Raw genomic sequence first — 27523 nt, forward strand, 5'->3', positions numbered from 1 at the left:
CTTTCTATCAGTTGTATCCCTTTATTGTGTTGATCTCGGCTCTGGAAGTTCACGGACCACTTCTAGTTTGGTATGAATTAATGAATGCTTCATGAGAAGTCGATCTTAAAAATCCACTAATAAAAAAAAAAAAAAATAACTCTAACCTGCACCTCCGCTTCCATCAGCCAAGAGCTCAAGAGCTTCTAGCGATCAGCGTATATGATATATATACTTTTCTCCAGGTTGCAAGATTTTATATTTTGCCTTCAAATAAGCTTATGCCTGTTGTGGTTGCACGTGTTTGTTGTTAAGTAAGATGAACAAAAGAACAGTGAGGAATTCTGACTGTGCATTTAACTCTTTTATATATAAAAATATATATTATATATAATAACCTAGCCTATGAAAATAGTTGGCTAATGTCTTTGTAATAAATGCATAAAAACTATCATATTGTATTATTTGTCTGATGATGTTCAATTATCAATCAATCCATCCATAACCAAGAGAATTACTTGACGATTTTCATTATCATTATTATTACTATCATCATTATCATAGATTTTGGCCTTTTCAGAACTTTTATTATTATGATCATTATTATTATCAATATCATTATTATTATTATCATTACTATTACTATCATCATCATAGATTTTGGACTTTTATCATAGACTTTTCAGTGTCCCACATTAGGAAGCACCAGATAGTTTTTAGACAAATTGCACTAAGAGCACTAATATGTCTATAATTTCTTTTATGAATGTGTTATCTGCATTTTCTCTTTTTATTTTATTCGGAGACATCCTGGGGATTTTAAAATGGTATTGTGTTTGAATTTAATGTTTTGGCTACAAATCGCAGATATTGCAGACTGCTGCTCTGCCTCTCCACCATGTACTTCGTCCATGTCGACTGCGGACGCCAAAGTTTCCCGCCTGCCTGTTTATATACCCCAGTTGAATATGCATAAGGCACGATTAGCATAATGATATGTCTTCGAATACAGAGCTCTGTAATGTAATTGTTACTAGTAAGAGTTGCTATTGTAGAGCTCTGTAATTCAATTTGTACTAGTAAGATTGCAATTACAGAGCTCTCTAATTCTAATTGTTACTAGTAAGAACTGAATTATGGAGCTCTGTAACTTAATTCTCACTAGTAACAATTCAATTAGAGAGCTCTGTAATTTAATTATAGAGCTCTATAATCAAATTGTTACTAGTAACAATTGAATTAGAGAGCTCTATAATTTAATTATTACTAGTAAGAACTGATTTAGAGAGCTCTACAATTGAATTGTTACTAGTAACAATTTGATTACAGAGCTCTATAAATGAATTACAGAGCTCTCTAATTGAATTGTTACTAGTAACAATTATGATTAGAGAGCTCTGTAATTCAATTGTTACTAGTAACAATTCAATTAGAGAGCTCTGTAATTCAATTATAGAGCTCTGCAATTACACATATCTTTAAAGTGTATTTTTACTAGTAAAAAATCAATTGAAGAGCTCTGTAATTCAATTGTTACTAGTAAGAATTCAATTAGAGAGCTCTATAATCCCAATTGTTACTAGTAAGAATTCAATTAGAGAGCTCTATAATTAAAAATGAATGGAAGTCAATGGAGACATATGACTAGTAATAAATGAATTGTAGAGCTCTCTAATTGGAATTGTTACTAGTAAAAATTTAATTATAGAGCTCTTTAATTGTAATTGTTACTAGTAACAATTTAATTGTAGAGCTCTATAATTGTTATTGTTACTAGTAAAAACCGAATTAGAGAGCTCTACAATCATAATTGTTACTAGTAAAAATTGAATTATAGAGCTCTATAATTGTAATTGTTACTAGTACAAATTAAATTATAGAGCTCTTTAATTTAATTGTTACTAGTAAAAAATATAATTACGATGAGTAACGCTGGAACGTTTTTATGATGAAACGGCCTTCCATAGTAAGCACCTTAATGGGCTGTTTTGAAATGCCCAAACAAAGACTAACTTCGTTTCGGCCTGATTTTGTTCGAAATGACGTCATATCAGTTCGTTCTTCGATTTCGTTTGAAGTATACTAAGTCTTAACTGCCGGTCATTGACGTATGAAAGGTCTACAAGCCACCAGTTCTCACGATCAGCAGTTTCAGCTGTATATATGTCCATGGAATTTCCTGGATTCCTGTATATGTCCGTGCACACCGGAGTATGTGGGTGTTTCTGGAAGTGTACTGTTCTGTGTAGCTTGACTTGGGTAATTTCCACATACAGGTGCCGGTCATATAATTAGAATATCATCAAAACGTTGATTTCACTAATTCCATTCAAAAAGTGAAACTTGTATATTATATTCATTCATTACAGACAGACTGATATATTTCAAATTTTTATTTCTTTTAATTTTGCTGTTTATAACTGACAACTAAGGAAAATCCCAAATTCAGTATCTCAGAAAGTTAGAATATTGTGAAAAGGTTCAATATTGAAGACACCTGGTGCCACACTCTAATCAACTAATTAACTCAAAACACCTGCAAAGCCTTTAAATGGTCTCTCAGTCTAGTTCTGTAGGCTACACAATCATGGGGAAGACTGCTGACTTGATAGTTGTCCAAAAGAGGACCATTGACACCTTGCACAAGGAGGGCAAGACACAAAAGGTCATTGTAAGAGGCTGGCTGTTCACAGAGCTAAATGTCCAAGCACATTAATAGAGAGGCAAAGGGAAGGAAAAGATGTGGTAGAAAAAAAAGTGTACAAGCAATAGGGATAACCGCACTCTGGAGAGGATTGTGAAACAAAACCCATTCAAAAATGTGGGGGAGATTCACAAAGAGTGGACTGCAGCTGGAGTCAGTGCTTCAAGAACCACTACACACAGACGTATGCAAGACATGGGTTTCAGCTGTCGCATTCTTTCTGTCAAGCCACTCTTGAACAACAGACAGCGTCAGAAGCGTCTCGCTTCTAAAAGGACTGGACTGCTGCTGAGTGGTCCACAGTTATGTTCTCTGATTGATGAAAGTAAATTTTGCATTTCCTTTGGATATCAGGGTCCCAAAGTCTGGAGGAAGAGAGGATTGACACACAATACACATTGCTTGAGGTCCAGTGTAAAGTTTCCAGTCAGCAGGCTCTCATAACACCTGAGCAGTGCAACAGACTGATCGACTCCATGCCATTACGCATTGCTGCAGTAATTCAGGCAAAAGAATCCCCAACTAAGTATTGAGTGCTGTACATGCTCATACTTTTCATTTTCATACTTTTTAGTTGTCCAAGATTTCTAAAAATCCTTTCTTTGTACTGGTCTTAAGTTATATTCTAATTTTCTGAGATACTGAATTTGGGATTTTCCTTAGTTGTCAGTTACAATCATCAAAATGAAAAGAAATAAACATTTGAAATATATCAGTCTGTGTGTAATGAATGAATATAATATACAAGTTTCACTTTTTGAATGGAATTAGTGAAATAAATCAACTTTTTGATGATATTCTAATTATATGACCAGCACCTGTATATCTGACAAACCTGAAAATACCCAGTAGTTTACCATGGCCAGATATTACCAGATTTGACCCTTTTCATGCAGTATTTTATTTTTGCAAAGGTCCCTGTAGGGCTCCGTAATTCTAGCCCTTAAGTAAGGTCTTTTTTTGTTGTTTATAAACTGGAAATCAATGGTAACCAAAACTCTTCAGTTACCTGCAAAGTCCTACAGGTTTGGAACGACCTGAGAGTGGGTAAATAATGACAATTTCCATTTTTGTGCACTCTTTAATCTACAATGGCGGCTGATTTATACCTCCAAGCTCCTCAAAGGACAAAAAGCTAACGTAATCAATGTCATGTGCCTTGTTAAAGCCCATGTTTTTTTTTTGATTAATGACATCACTCCTGATGCATCTAAACTTTCAAAAAAAAAAAAAAAACACATCAGAAAAAAGATCAGAGATTAGAACTTCCAGTGAAGGCAGTTCAGTTTCATTTCAGTCTGTGCCTACATGGAGTACATTATGATTTTGATGGTATAATAAACATTCCTTTCAGTTTTCTGGGAAGAAATGTTTCGATGTTGATCTATATGATTCATAAAAAAATGGGTTTGGAAAAACAAACAATGATGACAAGTTTTGGACATTAAAAGGGATTCTGTCATTTACTCACCATGTCATTCCAAACCTGTATGACTAACTTTCTTCTGTGGAATGTAGTGTATTTTTGTCCATATACTGGAAGCGAATGAGAACGGAAACGGTTTGGTTGCCAACATTCTTCAAGATATCTTTCATGTTCTGCAGAAGAAAGTCTGTCATACAGGACTGGAACGACATGAGGCTGAGTAAATTAACTGTTAAAGAAAAAAAAAAACATTTGTGGTGTAAAACATTTTTTTTATTTCAAAGAAGAACAAGAAACACGTTTTTTATTTATTTTTTAACCAAAAAACGGTCAGAAACCACACATATCTAGGCAAAAAACAACGGTCAAAAGTTCAACTCTGAACATGGAATGTAAAAACAAGATCAGTCTAAGGATAAAAATGGCAAACAATGAAGATTAAGTTGATCTAGTCTAAATGAATGTCTTTTCTTTAAAGGAGAACAGTGAAACATAAATGTGTACAGTACATCACTCACAAAAATCTTTGTTTAAACACCTTCAAATAATCTGATGTCAAAAACATATACCTACAACATCTTTCACCAAGCTGCACTACACTCCACTTATTACGCTCCTACTAGCCTGGATGCACTCTCCGCTAAAGCTCACGTTCAACTCATTTCACCTTCCCACGATGGCCAGGCCGACAAAACCAGTCAAAGCTAAACTAAAACAGAGCTGCATCGAGGCTTTACACTTTCAAAAAACAAAAAAAAACAAAAACAAACCAAACCCACGACTCGACATCACTTGGCATCCATCTTTGCCATCTCCTGCAGGTATATCCCAATGCTCTCGCTGTCAAACAGAACAAAGTAAATGTTCTTCAGAGAGGAGGTGGTTGCTGAGACAAAATGGTTTGAAATGGCCTTCAGTATTAGCTGGGCTGCTGTCTGCTTTGGGAAACCATTTCTGGGGGAACAAAAACCAAAGAGGTGAGATGTTTCCTGAGAGCTATTTCTTGCCACAATCACTTAGCCATGCAATAAATAAGCTTCAAATCTAGTTGACTTTTGATCTGAAAGCCAAAGGACATTGTGTGAATGATTGTGATGCTCACCGTCCGGCGGGTAGCGAAGGGAAGGCCACCGACTTGAGCTTCTTTTCCTCGGCAGCAGACAGACAGTTCTTGACTGTTTTCTCCAGCTGATCTTCACACTTCTCTGAACCCCACTGAGGAACGTGACAATGGATGATGAAACGTGCTGCCATCCCATTGGCTTGACTCACAGCCACTGCAGAAACACACAAAAACATCTTTCTTCAGCATCTCTTAAGTTCCCAGATTTTTTCATCAAAGGACTGAGGAAAACGAGTCACTGTTTTGGGCTGATTTTCCATCAAATGTCATGTAACAATCTTTGTAGAACACTTTTTAGTGTAAAAATATCTGCAGAACAAGCTGTAAAAGTCCTCATTCACTACTGAAGATTTTGCACTTTTCCGGGCATGTAAATGATCCTAAAAATCCCTGGTATCACTAGGTTTCCATGACTTTTTTTCTCTTTTAAAATATTTAACAAGGTCATTTCCAGCCCCTTTGAACACTGCTAGAGCACACACACTAATTAAAGTCTGCTTGAGTCAAGTAATGTGTGTGACTTTAACCTGATGAAACCTCCAGAGGACCCTGGCTTTTTCTCAGCTCCTTGACGGTCTCTAGAAAATCTTTTCCTCCTGCTTTTTCCAGAGCGTTACCTGTGTCACAGCACAGAAATCACATTAGCTTTCACCATATATTTCAAAAAGAGGCTGAAATTTGCTACACAAATCTATCATTTTACCATCGAGCACATGCAACTGACATTAACTTAATAGTAGCTAAAAGCACTGACCGATTCCCTCTTTCAGATCGATCTCTGCGTTTGTGGGATTGATGATTCCCTCCACTTTGATCGTGCCGATTTTGCCGATTTCACTCTCTGTAAGAGACAGCTGATAAAACAAACCACAGTTAACTAATTATTACATTGTCAAGTCATAAATCACCAGTGTATTAGAAATGCTACCATAAATATCAGTAGTAATATATATATATATATATATATATATATATATATATATTTGACAACTGCTGATATAAAATGAATCAAAACTGTAAAAACTATGTTGATTTCAAGGGGTGATGAATTTTTGTTTTGCGTAAAAAATTTGAACTGCTTCCATTTAGGGTTTGCCAGATTTTTTTTTTTTATTCAAATAAATTTTCATATTTATTTTCTAATGATTTTTAACCAGTACTATTGTAGAATACATATTATATCATCACATATATCAGCTTGAGATTGCTCAGCGACCACCCAGCGTTCAAAGGTATTCAGACTTGTTAATGTGCTCTGTAAGTGTTAAAATAAATAAAAGAATTATGAATTCTCAGTAATGTGTGATTACGAGCTCAGCTATTTCCACCTTTTGTCCAAGGAACAAGCTTTTCGCAGACAGAATAGTAAAGCCCTCTCCTGGTCCGTCTTCAGTCGTTGTGTTGGCATCTGCTTCTTTGTCATTCTCTGTGCTTTTCTGCATAAAAGAAAGGTCTTTTAGTATTCTCACAGACAAACACGGTACCAGAGCAATATATGTATGACTCTGCACGCACTTTGGGTTTGCGGCCTGGTTTTCCTTTGCTCTTTTTGCTGGGTTTCTTGATGGGTTTCCGGTTCACCCTCTTCTCGGGAACGGACACCTGAGTCTCCGCCTTTGCCTTGGCTCCTCTCTTCTTGGAGAGCAGCTCGGGATGGATGCGAGGCAGAACGCCACCATTTGATATGGTCACCCCTCTGAGCAACTATCCAATAACATAGAAAAACAAACTCATTCAAACTCATCACTGCTTTAAAAAATACTGAAATAATTTAATATTATGGGAATATTGCTTATGTATGTGAATATATATACAACCCGAATTCCGGAAAAGTTGGGACGTTTTTTAAATTTTAATAAAATGAAAACTAAAAGACTTTCAAATCAAATGAGCCAATATTTTATTCACAATAGAACATAGATAACATAGCAAATGTTTAAACTGAGAAAGTTTACAATTTTATGCACAAAATGAGCTCATTTCAATTTTGATTTCTGCTACAGGTCTCAAAATAGTTGGGACGGGGCATGTTTACCATGGTGTAGCATCTCCTTTTCTTTTCAAAACAGTTTGAAGACGTCTGGGCATTGAGGCTATGAGTTGCTGGAGTTTTGCTGTTGGAATTTGGTCCCATTCTTGCCTTATATAGATTTCCAGCTGCTGAAGAGTTCGTGGTCGTCTTTGACGTATTTTTCGTTTAATGATGCGCCAAATGTTCTCTATAGGTGAAAGATCTGGACTGCAGGCAGGCCAGGTTAGCACCCGGACTCTTCTACGACGAAGCCATGCTGTTGTTATAGCTGCAGTATGTGGTTTTGCATTGTCCTGCTGAAATAAACAAGGCCTTCCCTGAAATAGACGTTGTTTGGAGGGAAGCATATGTTGCTCTAAAACCTTTATATACCTTTCAGCATTCACAGAGCCTTCCAAAACATGCAAGCTGCCCATACCGTATGCACTTATGCACCCCCATACCATCAGAGATGCTGGCTTTTGAACTGAACGCTGATAACATTCTGGAAGGTCTCCCTCCTCTTTAGCCCGGAGGACACGGCGTCCGTGATTTCCAACAAGAATGTCAAATTTGGACTCGTCTGACCATAAAACACTATTCCACTTTGAAATAGTCCATTTTAAATGAGCCTTGGCCCACAGGACACGACGGCGCTTCTGGACCATGTTCACATATGGCTTCCTTTTTGCATGATAGAGCTTTAGTTGGCATCTGCTGATGGCACGGCGGATTGTGTTTACCGACAGTGGTTTCTGAAAGTATTCCTGGGCCCATTTAGTAATGTCATTGACACAATCATGCCGATGAGTGATGCAGTGTCGTCGAGAGCCCGAAGACCACGGGCATCCAATAAAGGTCTCCGGCCTTGTCCCTTACGCACAGAGATTTCTCCAGTTTCTCTGAATCTTTTGATGATCTTGTGCACTGTAGATGATGAGATTTGCAAAGCCTTTGCAATTTGACGTTGAGGAACAAAGTTTTCCACAATTTTTTTACGCAGTCTTTCACAGATTGGAGAGCCTCTGCCCATCTTTACTTCTGAGAGACTCTGCTTCTCTAAGACAAAGCTTTTATAGCTAATCATGTTACAGACCTGATATCAATTAACTTAATTAATCACTAGATGTTCTCCCAGCTGAATCTTTTCAAAACTGCTTGCTTTTTTAGCCATTTGTTGCCCCCGTGCCAACTTTTTTGAGACCTGTAGCAGGCATTAAATTTTAAATGAGCTAATTAAGTGGATAAAAGTGTAAAATTTCTCAGTTTAAACATTTGCTACGTTATCTATGTTCTATTGTGAATAAAATATTGGCTCATGTGATTTGAAATTCCTTTAGTTTTCATTTTATTAAAATTTAAAAAACGTCCCAACTTTTCCGGAATTCGGGTTGTATTTATACTCTATTTTCGTGGCGTGTATATACCTGCATGTATTGTCTCTTTAAAATAGAAAAACAATTTGATCACAAAAAATATTATGGGAATATTCTTGAAATTTAAAACAACTATTATTCTATTTGAATTGATTTTTTTCCTGTGAGGCAAAGCTGAAATTTCCAGTCTTCAGTGTCCCATGATCCTTCATTCTAACATGATGATTTGCTGCTCAAATAACATTTCTTATTATCAAAAATTGTTTTTCCAGCTTTGTACCGACTGCTTAATAAACGATTCAAAAGTTTGGGGTGATATTGATTGATTTTTTTATTTATTTATAAATTAATACCTGTATTCCTCAAGGATAAATTCAAAATACCAAAAGTGGCTATAAATACATTGTTTCTATTTTAAGTAAATGTTTTTCTTTTCAACTTTCTCTGTCCTACAAGGAATCCTGAAAAAACATATCACGAAAATAGCAAAAACTTTACCATTAATAATATTAAGAAATGTTTTTTGAGCAGCGAATCACAATATTAATATGATTTCTGAAGGACACTGGAGTAAAGGTGCTGAAAATTCAGCTTCATCATCACAGGAATAAATGACATTTTACAGTCATTGAACAGAAAACAGTTCTTTTAAAAAACTATATTTCACAATACTACTGTATTTTCCATCAAATAAATGCAGCTTTGGTGAGCATAAGAGACTTTTTAAAAATGTTAGAAAACTTTATTACTCCAAACCCTTGACCAGTTATGGATATAAGAAGTTTGTGTAGCCTAACCAGTATAAAAGTGGGCTACTTAAGTGAAGGTGCCATAGTAGCCTACAGAAAAAGTGTTTTTGGACACGAAGAGTGTGCTAAACATTACCCCTAACCGACCTCAGTCTATTTTTACTTGTAACTCATTACCTGGTTGAGCTCTTCGTCATTGGCCACAGCGAGCTTGATGTGTCGTGGAGTGATTCTCCCCTTCTTGTTGTCTCTTGCTGCGTTTCCAGCCAACTCCAAGATCTCAGCTACAAAAACATCAGTGCAACAGAGACTCTCAGAAACGACTACATAATGACTTTCTTTTTTTTTTTTTTTGGTAAAACATTAATCAGAGATTCTGGATTCCCACCTGCTAAGTACTCGATGACAGCTGCCATGTAGACGGGGGCGCCCATGCCAATGCGATACTTATGGGTTCCTGTGCGCAAGTAACGCATCATCCTCCCGACAGGAAAAATGACTCCTGCCCGGGAAGAACGGGACAGCTTGGTGATCTTTTTCTTTCCTCCTCTGGCTGACATCCTGCCTTTTCTGTTGACAAAAATATAATATTTCTGTCATCATAATCATCTTTCGATTAAGGTAACAATCAGCAAGCCATCATGAAAGCATCAGTGGTGTGAGTGACGGAGCAGACCCACCTCCTCTTGACTCACAGTGCCACTGGATGGAAAACCTACAGATGGATCAAGATCAAATGTTTCATTCATTAACATCTTTGAACGTGACTGAACTCAGCCGATGATGATCACACACACGCTTTTACCAATGAAAATGACTAAATTAGTACAAGAACAATGCTAACACCTAGGGACGTAAAAAAAAGAAGGCATTTTTCACTTCCGATGACACGCATATGCACAAAACGTTCAAGTTTGGTTAACTCAGATCTACAAATTTGCATAATGAGATTGACTTATAACCAAAAAAATAAAATCTAAATGCCACATATTGATTAGTGCCATCTTGTGAATAAAAATGGGGATAGCACACATACGTCTGCAAGATGTCTGTTAAAGATCACTTCATCTGGGAAGCATCTGCTGTGTCCAAAGATCTCATGGACGTCTGTTTTACATCATAAACATCTTAAAGACATTTTCTAAACATCTGTTTGACAGGAAACATCCTATAGAAGTATTGCAAACATTGATAGCATGTGTACGTCATAGAGATGTACATTTAGCGTATGCTTGCAACCAATCACATAGCCTTTCAAAGCAGACTCTGTGCTATGTACTATGCTGAGAATGAAAAGTATACTGTGCCTTGCTATACTTATTATTATATGGTAAGCATAAAATCTTTAATGGTTAAAAGCACGCAAGGTAAAAACAGCAAGAGACACACAGAGAGACTTACATAAACTGGAGAAAGACAGCTAACTAGTCCATAAAAAACTAACTTTAAATTCTGATTAGTACATTTGTACAAATTAATACCGTTGCTGTGTTCGTCTTATTGTCCAATCATTTATTTGGTAAATAACCATGTAATTATCATGTACAGATTAAAGGTGAATATTGAAAGATTATTTTATTTTATTTTTTGCATGAAATGTAACCTAGACATATTCTTTCCATGTTTCATGAGATTTACCCATATACAAATTGCTTATAAGCACTGCATGCCAAAAGGTATTTATGTTGATCAATTCACACCGTGTTTATTTATTTTGCAGACTAAAAGAAGGCATGGAAATCACTAGCCCAACACAAATATGACCCAGGGTCTGCGAAAGGCATTCCGACTGTGAAGCAGCGCTTCGCCTCTCTCCCTCTCTCCCTCTCTCTCTTCCTCTCTATGTCTATCTCTCTCTCTCTTTATGTCTCTCTCTCTCTCTCTCTCTCTTCCTCTCTATGTCTCTCTCTCTCTCTCTCTCTCTCTCTATGTCTCTCTCTCTCTCTCTCTCTCTATGTTTCTCTCTCACAGCCTGCAGCGACCTCGCACTGCCTTCACAAATTAAAGGCGCAGCGTTTGCTTTAAGACAAACAACAGACATGCATAAACACAGAGCGCGATTACTCCCCGCTAAAAAAAAGTTTCGCCTCTAATATAAGTGACAAAAGACCCGCCTTCTGTCAGCCACGGCACGTTAACACCGTTACACTGAGTCGGGATGCGGTACGTGATCGCGAGGCCGTCGCCGAATCCGCGATTCAAAGCGTACGCTCAAAGGCCTCGCCTTAACTTCACCGCTTCTCCGTCAAATGTACGCAAAACACGGACATGCTTGTTTTCCAAACACATTAGGTCGTGCACAAATACATATTCTTGGTTTTTAACCCCGCTCCTCCCACATCAGCTCACCCCCATTTTGTTTTTACCTCGTTGTATTTACATACAGTAAAAGACCCGTTGTACAACGCAAGCGAGTGATGCATTTCGACGCGACGCGACACAACTGGCCCGTTGTTGTAATAAACAACGCATCTGCAAGCGAGCTGCGTTCAGCTTGGTTTTTTTTTTTTTTTTAAATAATGCGAACCCCGTCGTTTCGTCGCGCACAGTGCGCTCGAGCCGTATTCGCATGCATCGCACCGCGCGCTTTTATCAACTCAGTATCTCGTGCCAATATTTACCTGTGTGTTCTCTACAAATGCTGCATGTACGAAATATATCTGTCCTCTGACAGGCGCAAATAAGGAGGAGTTCCTGGTCTTATTACTATTCCCTGTCCTTGTGTGCTGAGCCTCTGCTGTTCCTTAAAAAAATACAGAAAGAGACCGCGAAGAACTACAGCAGCCAGTACCACCGTGCTGTCGATGGAGGCAGGCTTTAGGCTGCTGCTGCTTCTCATTTAAAAAACATTACATCCAAGGAATGAATTACATTAGAGTGCATCCAATGCAATTCATGCTAAATCATCTATAGGCGAATACGGGATATTATGTGGATCAGAGGCGATTCTAGGATTTTCATTTTAGGGGAGCTTAGCCACCAATGAGGGTATAATAATAAATCAATAAATAAATAAAACAAAATGTTTGACTAATATGGTAGGGTAGTATACTAAACTTAATGCAAAACTTTTTACTTATTTTAGTCATGAATAAGCCAAATACAAGTCTTCCTGATCACACACACACACACGTTTGTTTTTGTGAAATAGACGTAATGGTTTTTATACTGTAAAAACTGTATATTCTATCGCCCTACACCAACCCTACACCTAACCCTCATAGGAAACTGTGCATTTTTACTTTCTCAAAAAAATAAAAATAAAATAAAAACTCATTCTGTATGGTTTATAAGCGTTTTGAAAAATGGGGACATGTCCTTATAAGTCACCCTCTCCTTGTAATACCTGTGTCATAACCATGTCATTATACAGAGTTGTGTCCTGATATGTCACAAAAACAAGAGCACACACACACACACACACACACACACACAACGCTTTCTCACTTGAATTAATGGGGTTTTAGTCTGAATAAAATGCTAGTAGCAGGATTCTGAAATGAATAGATGTGATTATGATCATTTGATAAAATGAGAAGAGCACGCCATACGTTTGAGGTCATTTACTTTGTTGACTTTCCTACCCCGCACAGATACTGCTGAACACGCCGCTTTAAATGGTTTTGTGATGCTCGTTGTTGTATTTTAAGACACAATTACAATGTTTTCAACTGACATTGACATTTAAAATAAAATTATCCCAAACGTAACTGTGGCGCGCGTGTGACTGCGCTTGACATTAAGTGAACTGCTTTCATCGGCGCTGCTGCAAAACACACTGTTGCTCACATTAAAGGGTTAGTTAATCGAAAAATCTAAATTATGTCATTAATAACTCACCCTCATGTCGTTCCAAACCCGTGAGACCTCCGTTTATCTTCGGAACACAGTTTAAGATATTTTAGATTTAGTCCGAGAGCTCTCAGTCCCTCCATTGAAGCTGTGTGTATGGTTTACTGTCCATGTCCAGAAAGGTAAGAAAAACATCATCAAAGTAGTCCATGTGACATCAGAGGGTCAGTTAGAATATTTTGAAGCATCGAAAATACATTTTGGTCCAAAAATAGCAAAAACTACTACTTTATTCAGCATTGTCTTCTCTTCCGTGTCTGTTGTGAGAGAGTTCAAAACTCTGCAGTGTAGTGATATCCTGTTCACGAATGAATCACTCGATGTAACCGGATCTTCTTGAACCAGTTCACCAAATCGACCTGAATCTTTTGAAATGGTTCACGTCTCCAATACGCATTAATCCACAAATTACCTAATCTGTTAACTTTTTTAATGTGGCTGACACTCCCTCTGAGTTAAAATAAACCAATATCCTGGAGTAATTCATGTACTCAAACAGTACACTGACTGAACTGCTGTGAAGAGAGAACTGAAGGTGAACGCCGAGCCGAGGCAGATAACGAACAAAAAATTGACTCCAATTCTTTTGTTCGTTATCTGGCCCGGCTAGGTGTTACATCGAATGATTCGTTCAGGAACCGGATATGACAAACTGCTTTGTTTTGAACTCTCTCACAACAGACATGGAAAAGAAGACAATGATAAATAAATTCGTAGTTTTTGCTATTTTTGGACCAAAATGTATTTTTGATGCTTCAAAAAGTTCCAACTGACCCTCTGATGTCACATGGACTACTTTGATGATGTTTTTCTTACCTTTCTGGACATGGACAGTAAACCGTACACACAGCTTCAATGGAGGGACTGAGAGCTCCCGGACTAAATCTAAAATATCTTAAACTGTGTTCCAAAGATAAACGGAGGTCTCAGAGGTTTGGAACGACATGAGGGTTATTAGGGTATTAATAACATAATTATGATTTTTCGATGAACTAACGCTTTAAGTTTGAATATGATGAAAACTCTTGTTTATTTATTTTTAGATGCTTTTTTCCAAAGCAACTTAAAATTGGGGAATACATAAATCGATTGTTCTTAAAGAGGCAAACAAAGTAAATATTAGAATTTTTTTTTAAGTTTATTTATTATAAAATAAATGCATTTTCTATTTAATACTAGGACTGCTTTTTATTTTTTATAATATCACACACTATTATTTAGTTTATTTACTATTATTTAATTTTTAAAAAACTAAATAAAGTGTAATAATATTATAATTATTATTAATTCATTTTTATAGTTGCATTTAATGGGTCACGCTATATGCAGTGTGAGGACCAAACCAAATCTTCAGGTTCTCTTATGAGAACCAGGCTGAAAAAATTATGTTCACCCCTGATTATAGACCAGTGTATCCACCTTATTTTCCCCGTAAGAGTGGGTGTGGCCATTTGTAAATTCTGTGTAAACTGGTGTTTCTTACCTTATTATAATGTATTATCTTAATTATGAACACACTTTTTGTAGTGTATAAAATTTTACAGTTTACTGCACTTTATTTTCTCATTATTTCCCTACGGCGGTTAATGAACCGGAAGTCTCGCACATTCACAGATAACTATGGAAGCAGATTAATCTCAAATATAATTCACGCAAAAAACATGATTCACACATGGTAGACAATTTTACATGCATGAAACCTAATTCACGTACACACAAAAAAATATCCACGTGCGTGAAAAAAAAATATATTCACAAAAAGCAATTCACATGAGCAAAATAAAATGATATATGCATAAAATACATTACACAAATGCAAAACACAATTCGTAGATATACAACTGTGCACAAAAACCTTTTAATGTTTAAAGTGTATGAGTGTATCCTTGCATTTGAATGTGCAAATCGTCATTCACGTACGAATCGCCTTAGATATGTGTGTGTGTGTGTGTTTTTGAGACTTTCCTGGCAGCATAACACTCGTAACACAGAGCAGTCGTACTCTTTAGCCAATCAGATTTAAGCTTATCAATCGACCAATCAGTATCACGTGAGGGCGGGCCTACCTGCATGCTACGTCATCAGCTTTCGACCAGTTCATGGCTGAGCAGAGGTAAGTGCAGTTAATCGTTCATTTCTGTTTAGGAGTTAGAGATCAGTTGAAGCAATAGTTTATTAACTGCTGTTTAGTCGACATGTGAATATAAACATTTATTTTTTAGTACTGATGGATTTTCATGTCTTGTCCACCACACATTCAACTGATGATAATGTATGTAATGACGTGCATATAGGAGACATGTTTTGATCTGCATATATTATGTAGTTTTATTGTTTCAGATTTCCAAGACAGATGATATATGAAGATGCAGACAACCAGTTCTGTGATCTTACCATTTCTACTGTAATTCTTTATAAAAAGTCATGTTGCAAGCAATCCATTTTGACAGTTGTTTCAACAAGTGGTTGAAAGTGATGCATTGTTACTGTATTAATTTGTCTCCTGCGGACTATATGTACACGCTTTAAGAATAAAGCCTTGCTATGCATGCATTATTAAATGTTCTTGTAAGAATTAAAAGATTCATAGTTCAATTTGTACACGTTTTATTAATTTGAAAGTTTCTGAATCATTTGGGAATAAAATATATAAAATGACTTGATCATGATTAATGTTCCTGTTACATATGATCATGAACTGAAAGTCTAAACTGTGAAGCACAATATTCAGTACAGAGAAATATACGTCTCTTCAGGAGTTGTGAGATCCATTCAGAGTGTACTTTGCTTTTAAAGTATATAAATATAATTGCAATACATCAAGTGAAAAGTTAAAAAATGAATTGTGTTCAGTCCGGTCATCAGTAGACCTCTCTGTTAGGACATATAAGATTGTGTCCTGATATTTAAAGTACTAAAACCCTATAGTACAAGAGGTGCAGACAGAGGATGTGGGAAATTAAGTGATGGTTTTTGAATAGAGTTTACTGAGTAACCTTAGTCGCATAATCTTAATTGCCTCTCTATGATAAGTACCTTTGTCTTATCAGCATAAAATCAGATTTGCCTATTTTACTAGGCAAAGTTAAATGAATGCTTCACAATATTGTCCTGTGAGACCTTAAGATGACAATAAAAACCTTATTTAAAAACCTTGACATTACAATACAGCATAAGGAAATTAATGTTGAATATATTGGTAACAGTCTACAATAAGGTACAATAACTAGTTAACATTAGTTCATGTATTAAATAACCATAAGCAATACATTTGTTGCTGTGTTTGTTAATCTTTGTTAACGTTAGGTACAAATACAGCTGTTCAGTGTTGGTTTACAGTGCATTTACTAATGTTAACAAGATTTTAATGAAGTATTAGTAAATGTTAACATTAACAAAAAATAATAAAGGCTGTTCACGTGCAGTTCATTGTTAGTTCATGTTAACTAATGAAACTTTTTAATAAAGTGTTACCAATTAAGACATAAATACAAAAAAGTATAAAAGAGAATATAAAGAAACAACATGAATTAAGATGTTCGTGACTGCTATCCAGATGTCACACCAAAGGTGAGTAATCCTGAAAAATGCAGGGAAACAAGTGTTAATAATAATTTAACATCATACACAAATGGCAAAAAAAAAAAAAAAAAACACTGGCTGCTCATTAAAATAGGTCTATTCACTATTTAAAGAACAATCTCGATGGGTATTAACCACAGATGATTGTTTTGCAATCATTAGCGTGATTGTAGCTGTGAGAGCTGTTTGTACCTTCAGCTAAAATACAACAAAACAAGCATCATTCTTCTTCATTTTTGACACGATATGGGACATCTGATTACAACAACACTTGCTTACATCAGTTAATAGTTCATAAACTATTGCTTCAACTGATCTCGAACTCTTTAACTTCAGTTAACACAGAAATGAACGATTAACTGCACTTACCTCTGCTCAGCCATGAACTGGTCGAAAGCTGATGACGTAACATGCAGGTAGGCCCGCCCTCACGTGATACTGATTGGTCGATTGATAAGCTTAAATCTGATTGGCTAAATAGTACGACTGCTCTGTGTTACGAGTGTTATGCTGCCAGGAAAGTCTCAAAAACACACACACACACACACACATCTAAGGCGATTCGTACGTGAATGACGATTTGCACATTCAAATGCAAGGATACACTCATACATTTTAAACATTCAAAGGTTTTTGTGCACAGTTGTATATCTACGAATTGTGTTTTGCATTTGTGAAATGTATTTTACGAGTATATAATTTTATTTTGCGCATGTGAATTGCTTTTTGTGAATATATATTTTTTTTTCACGGACGTGGATATTTTTTGTGTACGTGAATTAGGTTTCATGCATGTAAAATTGTCTACGCATGTGTGAATCATGTTTTTTGCGTGAATTATATTTGAGACTAATCTGCTTCCATAGATAACGGCTTACTTCCACGTTGAAATATAAGGTGGATAAAAGCCTCCAGAATTCGGGGTTGTGCAGAATTCGCGCAGTCTGCGGAGGCTCACGGACTGCGGACCTGGCGAAACTATAAATGAGCCTTGGGGCGAGAATTTGTGTACAGTTTATGGAGATAAAATGGCCTAGCGACGCCCATGATGTGGATATAATGCATTATCAAGTCATCATTTCCCATCTATAGACGGTTGACAGCAGCATGGAAAAGTCAGTCGTCACACACTAAAAAATGTAACCCAACTATGGGTTGGTATAGCACCTTCCCATCTATGGGTTATTTCAACCCAACCCATTAAGTTAAAATCCTGTTGGGTTAAAAGTTACCCAACAGTTGAGTTAATTATTTATATTAATTAACATTAGTATTTTTATTAAAATTCCTCAATACAACCATATTTTGAAACTAATTTTGTTGTAAATTACAGATTTTATTTTAATATGCAAATAACACATTTACAAATATATTTTAAAATAATTTATTTAAATGTACAAGAATGTGTAAAATACAACTGACATTTTCAAGATGTACAAATGTGTCAATTCATATTCATATCAAAACATACAAATGTGCAAATACAGTTCACAGCTGTGGCCTAATGTTTAGAGAGTTGGACCTGTAACCCGAAAGTCGCAGGTTTGAGTCTCTGTGCTGGCAGGAGTTGTAGGTGGAGGGAGTGAATGAACAGCACTCTCTTCCTCCCTCGATACCCATGTCTGAAGTGCCCTTGAGCAAGGCACTGAACCCCCAGTTGCTCTCCTTACGCTGGATCTATAGCTGCCCACTGCTCCGGGTGTGTGTTCACTTCTCACTGCTGTGTTTGTGCACTTGGATGGGCTAAATGCAGAGCACCAATTCTGAGTATGGGTTACCACACTTGGCAAATGTTACGACTTTCAAATAAAATGAACATAACATAATAAAACAAAAAATAATCATAAAATAAATATACTAGCTCCTGGACCTACTGATGATCAATAAAATAAGTTTTTTATTGATTACTAAATACAAAGTTTTTAAAGGAGGAGACGGTGTGCAGAAGAAACTATTAAAGACTGTGTGTTCCAAAAACTCTCAAACTGCTTGTGGTATCATCTCCTGTTCCATCGCATCCCCATTTAAAATAATAAAAATTGGGAGGAGTTTTCCTTGTCACCAAGCACCAGGACATGTGGATTCTTGCTTGTCTCATGATTCAAGTACAGTACTAGTTAGTGCCAACCTTAAAAGAATTAAAAAAAAAGTTCAGTTAACATGCATTGTGATGATATTTCATTGATACACTCACTTTACAAATTAGTGAATTTAAATGAGTTTTCATAATTCACCCAAAAATTTAAATTCTGTCACTTTTTTTTTGCAAAATATCTTCTTGGAACGATTTGAATTGTACAACGTGTGTCTTATACAAAATAAATAAAGGTGACTTGACTACACAGGGCACTGTAATTTTAAGTTTTGCTTTTACTTACAGGTTGAATGTCAATGAAGGACTGCTTCATTTCCGTGTATGATGTGCACACCATTTTTCCATTTGTGTGGTATGGTGCAGATGGCAGGAAGGGTTTTAAAGACAATTTCTGAACGAAGGCCTTTAAATGACAAAAGTACAGAGAAAGCACCAAAAAAAAAACTAAGCTCACAGTTTAAATTTTTACAGTGTTTGTGGGGATCTACTATCATTTGCATTAAGAGACAGACTAAACCAGTTTTCACTCCCTCCAGAAAATTTGTGGCAATATTTGCAGCTAATGTGAGTAAATTTTACCACCCTTTACCCTTTGACTCATTTGGACTTGTAGGGAGGAACAAAAGTACACTGTAAATGAAAGGAAGCTTTGTTGGACGGAATGTGGCAATACACTTATTTCACCTCATTTGTCTTTTTTCATAATTTTTGGAAGTCTTAGGTCTAATTAAAATTGAAAACTTATGTATCATTAATTTAAATAGGTTACTTACCTTGAAATGTTTCAGTTAACAGGCAGAAATTCTATTGTTGCAATTTTTCCTTCACGAAAAAGTCCATTGTCTAAAACATAAACTCAATGTAAGCTTGAATTCATTAAATTGAAGCCAACGAGCACTATGTTGTGGTCCATGACAGCAAGAAATCCTTCAACATCTGGCAACACGCAGTCTTCCAATGAAAGAGGCTCAGATGTGCAGTGTTGCCAACTTAGCGACTTTGTCGCTAGATTTAGCGACTTTCCAGACCCTCATAGCGACTTTTTTCCAAAAAAGCGACTAGCGACAAATCTAGCGACTTTTTTTGACAGACCATATTTAGTCTCTGAGACTCTCCGGTAGTGCCGCACGAGCATGATCTCTCTCTCTCTCTCTCTCCCAGGGCGCGCAAACGCCTCTCTCTCTCTGCATCTGCTCTATTCAGCGAGCAGAGAGGAGCAGCACTTTCAGTTAAAAAAAGATATTCTGTTGCTTCTAACTCTAATTTACATGCAAGTATAGCCGAAATCACAGTACAACCATTGTCTTAATCTTATGTGTATGTGATTTCATTAGACAATGCCGTGAATTAGATTTTAGTGCAGAGATTAACATCTTTGATAGCTGGTTATGTAGTCTTAATGGACCGTGTTTCAGTCATTATAATATTAATTCCGTTGTCGGACAACAGAAACATTAAAATATAATAATAAAAAACGTTTTATTGAGAATTTTGGCTGCATTAAAATGCAGTACATGAGCACAGAAAGGGCAAGATAATATGACGCACTTACATCATTAATATGCTAATTAGCATATGACGTCACCTAGCGGCATTTAGCGACTTTTCAGGCAGGGTTTAGCTACTTTCCATTTCCAAGAAGTTGGCAACACTGCAGATGTGTAGTTATGAGTTAACTGCGCCACACTGCAACAGCTAAATTCCGCCTACACTGGACACGACAAAGCAAATGTTAAAATCATTTTAATATGTTTTAATATGCGCCGCGCCGCGTTTATTGGTAATTTGCAAGCCGTGTTAAAATGTAGTTGGTTTAGAATATATAACTCTTTTAACTCGTGTACGATAATTTTCTTCCAAATACGATAATTTTGAACTTCTGGTACGATACTTGGACATTTACAATCTGGCTACACTGGCTCAGGTCGCTCGAGCAGCTTCATTCACTGGTCCGATCCGATAAATGGTCCGCGCGGCTTTTATAGCTTAATTCTAATGATTTTCACTTTCACATTTCACCAGACATGTTTATTAACTTTAAGTAATACTTGTCTGAAAACTGTTGCAGCTAATCTTTTAATGTATAAATGCTCGCGAACAAACAGGAATAGCATTCATTTACAATCGATCTGATTCTCTCGGGGAAACAAACGGACTAAAGGGAATTAAAACGTATAAAAAATTATAATTAGCGTATCAGACACATTACTTAATGTTATAACATTTATATACATCATACGATTATATTAACAGTTACTTACCTTTCATAATCATGCAGGCTGCCGCTGATGTCCGCTCTGAGTCTCTGACTGAACCGTTAAAATTTGAACAGAGTGAAGCGGGAAACATATTTAACCCAACAGTTGGGATATAACGAAAAATAACCCAACGACGAAAAAAAAATGACCCAACAAATTTTAAGATAACCCAAAACATTATGTGTAACCCAATATGTGTAACCCAACGGTTGGGTTAAAAAAACAACCCAACGTTTTTTACTGTGCACAGACAGCTGCAGGTGACTCGTCTCTACGCGAGGGCGCGTTGATCTTCATTCATTTTCACCTGAATAGACACTGCTGGCGCCTAATGAACTTGATCTGATGTGCACAGTGAAAAATTAACCTCACGCTGGCACGACATTAAGCACGCAGTGCACACGAACGCGTTCCCTTGAGTGGTGCACTTAAAAATCAGACTTCACTGTGAGTTAGGATTGCTATATACCTGTTCGGATTTATATGCAAATATCTGGCAAATGTAAAATCTTATGTGCGCTGAAATGCTCAAATAATGACCTCAGTAGCGTTTGGTGTCTGTAAAGTCTGTGCTTGGTGTGCTAGAAGACAGTCTATAGAGCAGAATTCAGATGCGCGGGTGGATTGTTGTTGTCCTGAAGGGGGCGGCATTGTATTATGTTGGGTTATGTTTCCACAGCGCCCATCAGACAAGGACGTGTAGAAATTGTAAGCATATATATTTGAATAAAATATGTTTTAATTACTTGTTGAATTTAATTTAGCTAATTCAAGTTACACATAGCAGGACTGAGAAAAAACATCTTTAACCAGACATGAAATTGTTTTATGTTTCCACTCAAAATATCCAGTCAAAATATCTTCTAGATGCCATGAACACTCAAATCTGACCTCATGCGAGAAACCCCATTCTAAAAATTAAAAACCAGATATACTTGTATGTTTAAAGAACAAAGCAAGTTATTAAGTAAATAAATTACAATTTGGGGAAATATTTGGCTTCTACATTCTACATTATATTAAGTTTTACTGATTAAATGGTGTTACGTGCCCCCTTTTTAAAAAAAAAGATCTAGGGGTGAAAAGGGGTGTAACAAATAAACGGTGGGGAGAGACTGAGAGAACTGCCGTCTCCAAGTCCCAGGGCTGATACACAAGAAAGCTCAGTAACACCAGTTTGAGCAAACAAACAGAGGTATTTATTAAACAGAATATGAAAAAAAAATACTTAAGGCTTCAGGAGGGGAAAGGTCAAAACAACAAACAAAAATAGAAATATTCCTCTGGCTAAGTTTTTATGAAGTAACTTACCTATCAAAAGAAAATAAAAATAAATTACAGAGATGCTTCCCTGACTTCCTCTCTAACTTAAACACAGGAGAAAAAAGGGTAATTTCTAAAATAAATGACATCCACCTCCCTACAAGAAAAAAGATATTCCACATCCACTTAAACAGTTACAAAAAGAAATAAAATAAAACTGAAACACTCTGCTACTCCAAATAACTTCACATTAATACTATAGGTGAAGCAATCAACAAACACGGAGACAAGAGTTTAAACCAGAGCTTAAACTGCAACGCTGGGACTGGAAGATGGCAGTTGCAAGGATGGAACACCTCAGCCTCTCTCTCTGGGCTGCAGCTCTGCCGGTTCCTTTATACTCCAGCTAACGAGCTCAAAACAGGAATCAGGTGACACTCATTAGCCTGCCAAGCAGAGAGAGCAGGAGGAGTAAAAAGAGACAAGATCAGTCTACCACACACACACACACACACACACACACACACACACACAGAGTAAACACAATTGTTAATTAAATCATATAACAGAATAACTTATGTCCCTATGGACGTAACACCCCCACCACTAAATATTTTTTTTTTTTTTCCTCTTTTCTCCTTTGACTTGGAAAAAAAAAAAAAAACTTGTATAACACTTAAATTTCAGTACCACCGGTCCTAGACAGCGCATCGGCAATTACATTTTCAGCCCCCTTCATATGACGAATGTCAAGATTATACTCCTGAACAACTAATGCCCATCGCATCAAGCGTTGATTCGAGTTAGACATCTGGGCTAGGAAAGTTAAGGGGTTGTGATCGGTGTACACAAGAAGAGGGTTTGCACTACCTCCTACGTAAACATCAAAGTGTTGAAGCGCAAGTAAGAGCAAGAGCTTCTTTCTCGATGGTGCTATATTGCTTCTGATATGACACAAACTTCTTTGAGAAATAGGACACCGGATGATCAATACCACGTTCATCTTCCTGTAATAACACTGCACCTGCCCCTGTGGCACTGGCATCCACTTGCAATTTGAATGACTTTTCAAAGTTGGGGGCTAGAAGCACAGGTGCGTTACACAACAGGTCTTTCACTGCATTAAAAGCTAGGGAACATTCACAACCCCAGATGAACTTTCGGCTATTACTCAAGAGGTCAGTGAGTGGAGAAACTAATGCAGAGAAGTTTCTGCAAAACCCTCGATAGTAACCAGCCATTCCGAGAAATCTGCGCAACTCACGCTTATTGCTGGGGGTAGGGAACTGTAAGATAGCCTCCACTTTGGCAACCACAGGTCTCACACATCCCTGACCCACTTGTTTTCCCAGATAAGTGACTGCTGCTTTTCCGAATTCACATTTGGCAGCATTTAAAGTTAGTGACGCCATAGTCAACTTATCAAACACACTCTCAAGTGTTTTAACATGCTCTTCCCATGTGCTTGAATAGACAACAACATCGTCGATGTAGACCTCACAATGTGTGACATCGGCCAAGACCCTCTGCATCAGGCGTTGAAATGTAGCGGGGGCATTTCGCATCCCAAACGCTAAAACGTTGTACTGCATGAAATGATCTGGTGTCACAAAGGCGGAAATTTCAGAGGCACGGGGAGTTAGGGGAACTTGCCAGTAGCCCTTAAGGAGGTCTAATTTTGATACAAAGTTAGCGGAGCCCACCCGGTCTACACAATCCTCCATTCGTGGCAACAGGAACGAGTCTGCCTTAGTGATTTTGTTCACCTTGCGATAGTAGTTGCAGAACCGAAAAGAGGAGTCTGGCTTTGGCACCAGTAAACAGGGGGAACTCCACGGGCTCTGACTGGGCACTGCAATATCATAACGCATCATGTACTCCACCTCCTCCTTCATTATTGCACGTTTCTTTGGGTTCACTCTGTAGGCATGCTGTTTTACTGGCAAAGAATCACCCACATCAATATCATGGGTCAGCATTGAAGTTCTGCCTGGTACATCAGCAAACAGTGAAGGGTACTTGGCTATCAGCTGCAGCAGTTCTTTACGTTGACAGACTGTAAGATAGGGAAGAGTATCAGGCAAGTTTTTCAGAATCACTGAATTTTTAAGTTTTCCACATGAGCTGACAGGAACTTTATCTACCAAGCCATCTTCGGCAAGACAATAACTGGCAGTTGAGATCGCAGCTACAGGGGTAACATTTGGATTAGCCTTGCAATTTTCCTCACTACGTTTCAGATATCTTTTCAACATATTTATGTGACAGACGCGTTTACGTCTTTTCCGGTCTGGGGTGGCAACCACATAATCAGTGTCACTCAGTTTTCTTTCAATAGTATATGGGCCTGAAAACTTTGCCGCAAACACAAAATCTGGAACGGGTAAAAGGACTAGGACAAGATCACCAGGATTGAACTTGCGGGTAACACTTTTCTTGTCGAAGCGTGACTTCATTTTTACTTGGGTATCACTTAAATGCCCTTTGGCAATGTCCCAGGCACAATGCAGGCATTCTTTGAAAGAACTGACATATTCTGACACTGACACAGGCGAATGATTCTCAGAAAGCAGCTGTTCACTTAGCATTTTCATCGGGCCGCGAACTGTGTGGCCAAACACAAGGTCTGCAGGACTAAATCCAGTTGACTCCTGCACAGACTCACGAGTGGCAAACAGAAGAAAAGGAAGCCCCTCATCCCATTCTCTCCCAGTTTCAACACAGTATGCACGGATCATGGCTTTTAAGGTCTGATGATACCGCTCCAGGGCCCCCTGCGACTCAGGATGATATGCAGTTGACATGCGGTGCGACACTCCCATTTCAACTAACATTTGCTTGAATTTCTTTGAGGTAAAGTTTGATCCTTGATCTGTTTGGATCTCTTTGGGTAACCCAAACGTAGTACAAAACTTCACCAGGGCCTTAATCACAGCAGGGGATTTAATTGTACGCAAGGGAACAGCTTCAGGGAACCTGGTTGCGGTGCACATGATGTTCAACACATACTGGTAACCACTTTTGGTTTTAGGCAGTGGACCTACGCAATCTAGGATCAACCTTTCAAATGGTTCAGCCATCACTGGCACTGGATGCAGAGGAGCAACGGGGACCTTCTGGTTTGGTTTGCCAGTCCTCTGACATATCTCACAAGTTCTGCAAAACTCAGCTATTGAGGACTTGCACTTTGGCCAAAAGAAGTACTTGGTTACACGGTGAAAGGTTTTATTGACACCTAAATGCCCTGCAAGTACATTATCGTGAGCAAGCTTCAGCACCTGTGGACGATAAGCACCAGGGAGGACGACTTGGTGGACTTCATGGCAGTCAGAATCACTATCCTCTGGCTTCCACTTCCTCATTAACACCCCGTTATCACAGTAGTAGGCAATTCTAGCTTCGGGCACTTTCTTACAGGCAAGAGCAGCATCAAAACATGCAGTAATAGATGGGTCTGCCTTCTGTGCAGCAATTAGCTGAGCTCGGTCAACGCCAATAGTCTCATGTGGGCTATTTACATCAACACCTTCCCCAAACTTAGGTTCTATCATTAACTCACATTTGAGAGGTTCAAAGGGCACTTGTAAGAATGAGTCAGTAAGATTTACAACGTCTTCAATTTTTTTTGACTGTGCTCGGGTCACTGCACACACAGAAAATGTAGACGGAAACTGTTGGGAAAGACTAGAAGTATCATCAGCTTTACCGTCGTTCCCTACTATAGGTCTGGGAAAAACTTGACCACCTGCCAGGTCATTTCCTAGTAGGAGACCCACCCCTTCAAATGGCAACTGCTCCCGCACCCCGAGATGAACTAATCCAGTCACAAGATCAGATTTTAAGTGTACTCGATGTAGAGGAACACTATCACACCCCATTTCAATACCACGAATTAACACATCCGTGCCAGTGTACGAGCTTTGTGAGAAGGGCAGTAAATCTTTTAAGACAAAGGACTGTGCCGAGCCAGTGTCACGCAAAATCACAACAGACTGCTGCGCATTATCAGACAAGGAAATAGTGCCAGAAAGAAGAAAAGGTTTCATAGACTCATCCTTAATTACAGACATGGTTTGCACTAACGCCACCTTTTTGGTTTTAGCCTCGGAATTTTTCTTTTTCCAAGCCTGACAATCAGCAATTAAATGACCTCCGTCAAGGCAATAAAAACAGGAACGTTTGTCTCTTCCACCTGAAGAGGCGGACTTGTCCCTATTTCCGTTAATTTTTGCCGTATAGGGAGCTACACGTGACAAATCTCGCATAGTGTTTTTATTAGCAAACGGCATGTTTGAGGATCGAGCAGACGGAAACACATTGCGGTGCGTCAAAACAAACTCATCTGCCAACACAGCAGCACTCAACAACGAATTCACTTTTTGTTCATTCAAATGAACGACGACACCTTCGGGAAGACAGGTTTTAAAGTCCTCCAGTAAGATCAATTCTTGTAATTGCTCAAAAGTAGTGGCCTTACTGGAGAGGCACCATTTTTCAAACATTACTCTTTTCTCTCTCGCAAATTCCACATGCGTCTGTCTCTCTGACTTTGCATGCACTCGAAACTTTTGACGATACGCTTCAGGAACTAGTTCATAGCCTCTGAGAACAGCGGTTTTAAGGATATCATAATCGAGAGACTGCTCAATTGGCAACGACGCGCAAATCTCTTGAGCTTTACCCGTTAAGCTACATTGCAACAATAATGCCCACATATCACTCGGCCATTTCAGTTTACCTGCGACGCGCTCAAAAGCGACAAAGTAGGCATCAACCTCCGACTCGCGGAAGGGAGGCACAAGCTTGATGTATTTGCCGACATCAAACTCTTGAGCACCCCTTATGTGTGAGAATACGGGTGTAGGAGGAGAAGAAACAGAGGGAGTTCTTGAGCGCGGAGCGGGAATAGGTTTCCTGCTCACCTCCGCCGACCGTAGTGCTATAGTACGGAGTTTAACCTCTCTATCGGTTTCTGCCTCTACCACTCTGAGTTTTAACCGTAAATTCTCATTCTCTTGCTTTTTAACTTCCAGGTCTAATTCCTTTAGACGAATGGATATGGCCGGATCAAAGTTCGCACTTTCAATACCAGAAGCAAGCTCTTC

The 27523-nt window shown here is 37.9% G+C and overlaps 1 protein-coding gene across 2 annotated transcripts; it reads right to left on the reverse strand.

Annotated features, from left to right (window-relative positions):
• Positions 1-4360: 4360 nt before the first annotated feature.
• Positions 4361-12172, reverse strand: LOC132110907 (core histone macro-H2A.2-like). Of its 2 annotated transcripts, none has more exons than XM_059517994.1 (10): positions 11990-12172; positions 10049-10083; positions 9757-9938; positions 9546-9652; positions 6748-6936; positions 6561-6668; positions 5987-6086; positions 5760-5849; positions 5212-5386; positions 4361-5063 (listed from the first exon to the last, which is right to left on the reverse strand). In XM_059517994.1, exons 3-10 carry the CDS (start codon positions 9926-9928, stop codon positions 4898-4900), a joined length of 1107 nt encoding a protein of 368 aa, XP_059373977.1. In that variant the 5' UTR covers positions 9929-9938; positions 10049-10083; positions 11990-12172; the 3' UTR covers positions 4361-4897. The 2 variants fall into 2 exon arrangements, with proteins under 2 accessions (XP_059373977.1, XP_059373978.1); XM_059517995.1 differs by lacking the exon at positions 11990-12172 and adding an exon at positions 11735-11865.
• Positions 12173-27523: the final 15351 nt, after the last annotated feature.

The sequence above is a fragment of the Carassius carassius genome, chromosome 30 (assembly GCF_963082965.1).
Source record: "Carassius carassius chromosome 30, fCarCar2.1, whole genome shotgun sequence".
Lineage (NCBI taxonomy): Eukaryota > Metazoa > Chordata > Actinopteri > Cypriniformes > Cyprinidae > Carassius > Carassius carassius.

Coding starts and splice junctions, on each gene's coding strand:
- LOC132110907 (XM_059517994.1), bottom strand. CDS start 9,928: ATGTCAGCCAGAGGAGGAAAGAAAAAGATCACCAAGCTGTCCCGTTCT. Junction 5,850..5,986: donor CGATCTGAAAGAGGGAATCG/GTCAGTGCTTTT, acceptor GCTGTGACACAG/GTAACGCTCTGGAAAAAGCA. Junction 5,064..5,211: donor CCTTCGCTACCCGCCGGACG/GTGAGCATCACA, acceptor TTGTTCCCCCAG/AAATGGTTTCCCAAAGCAGA.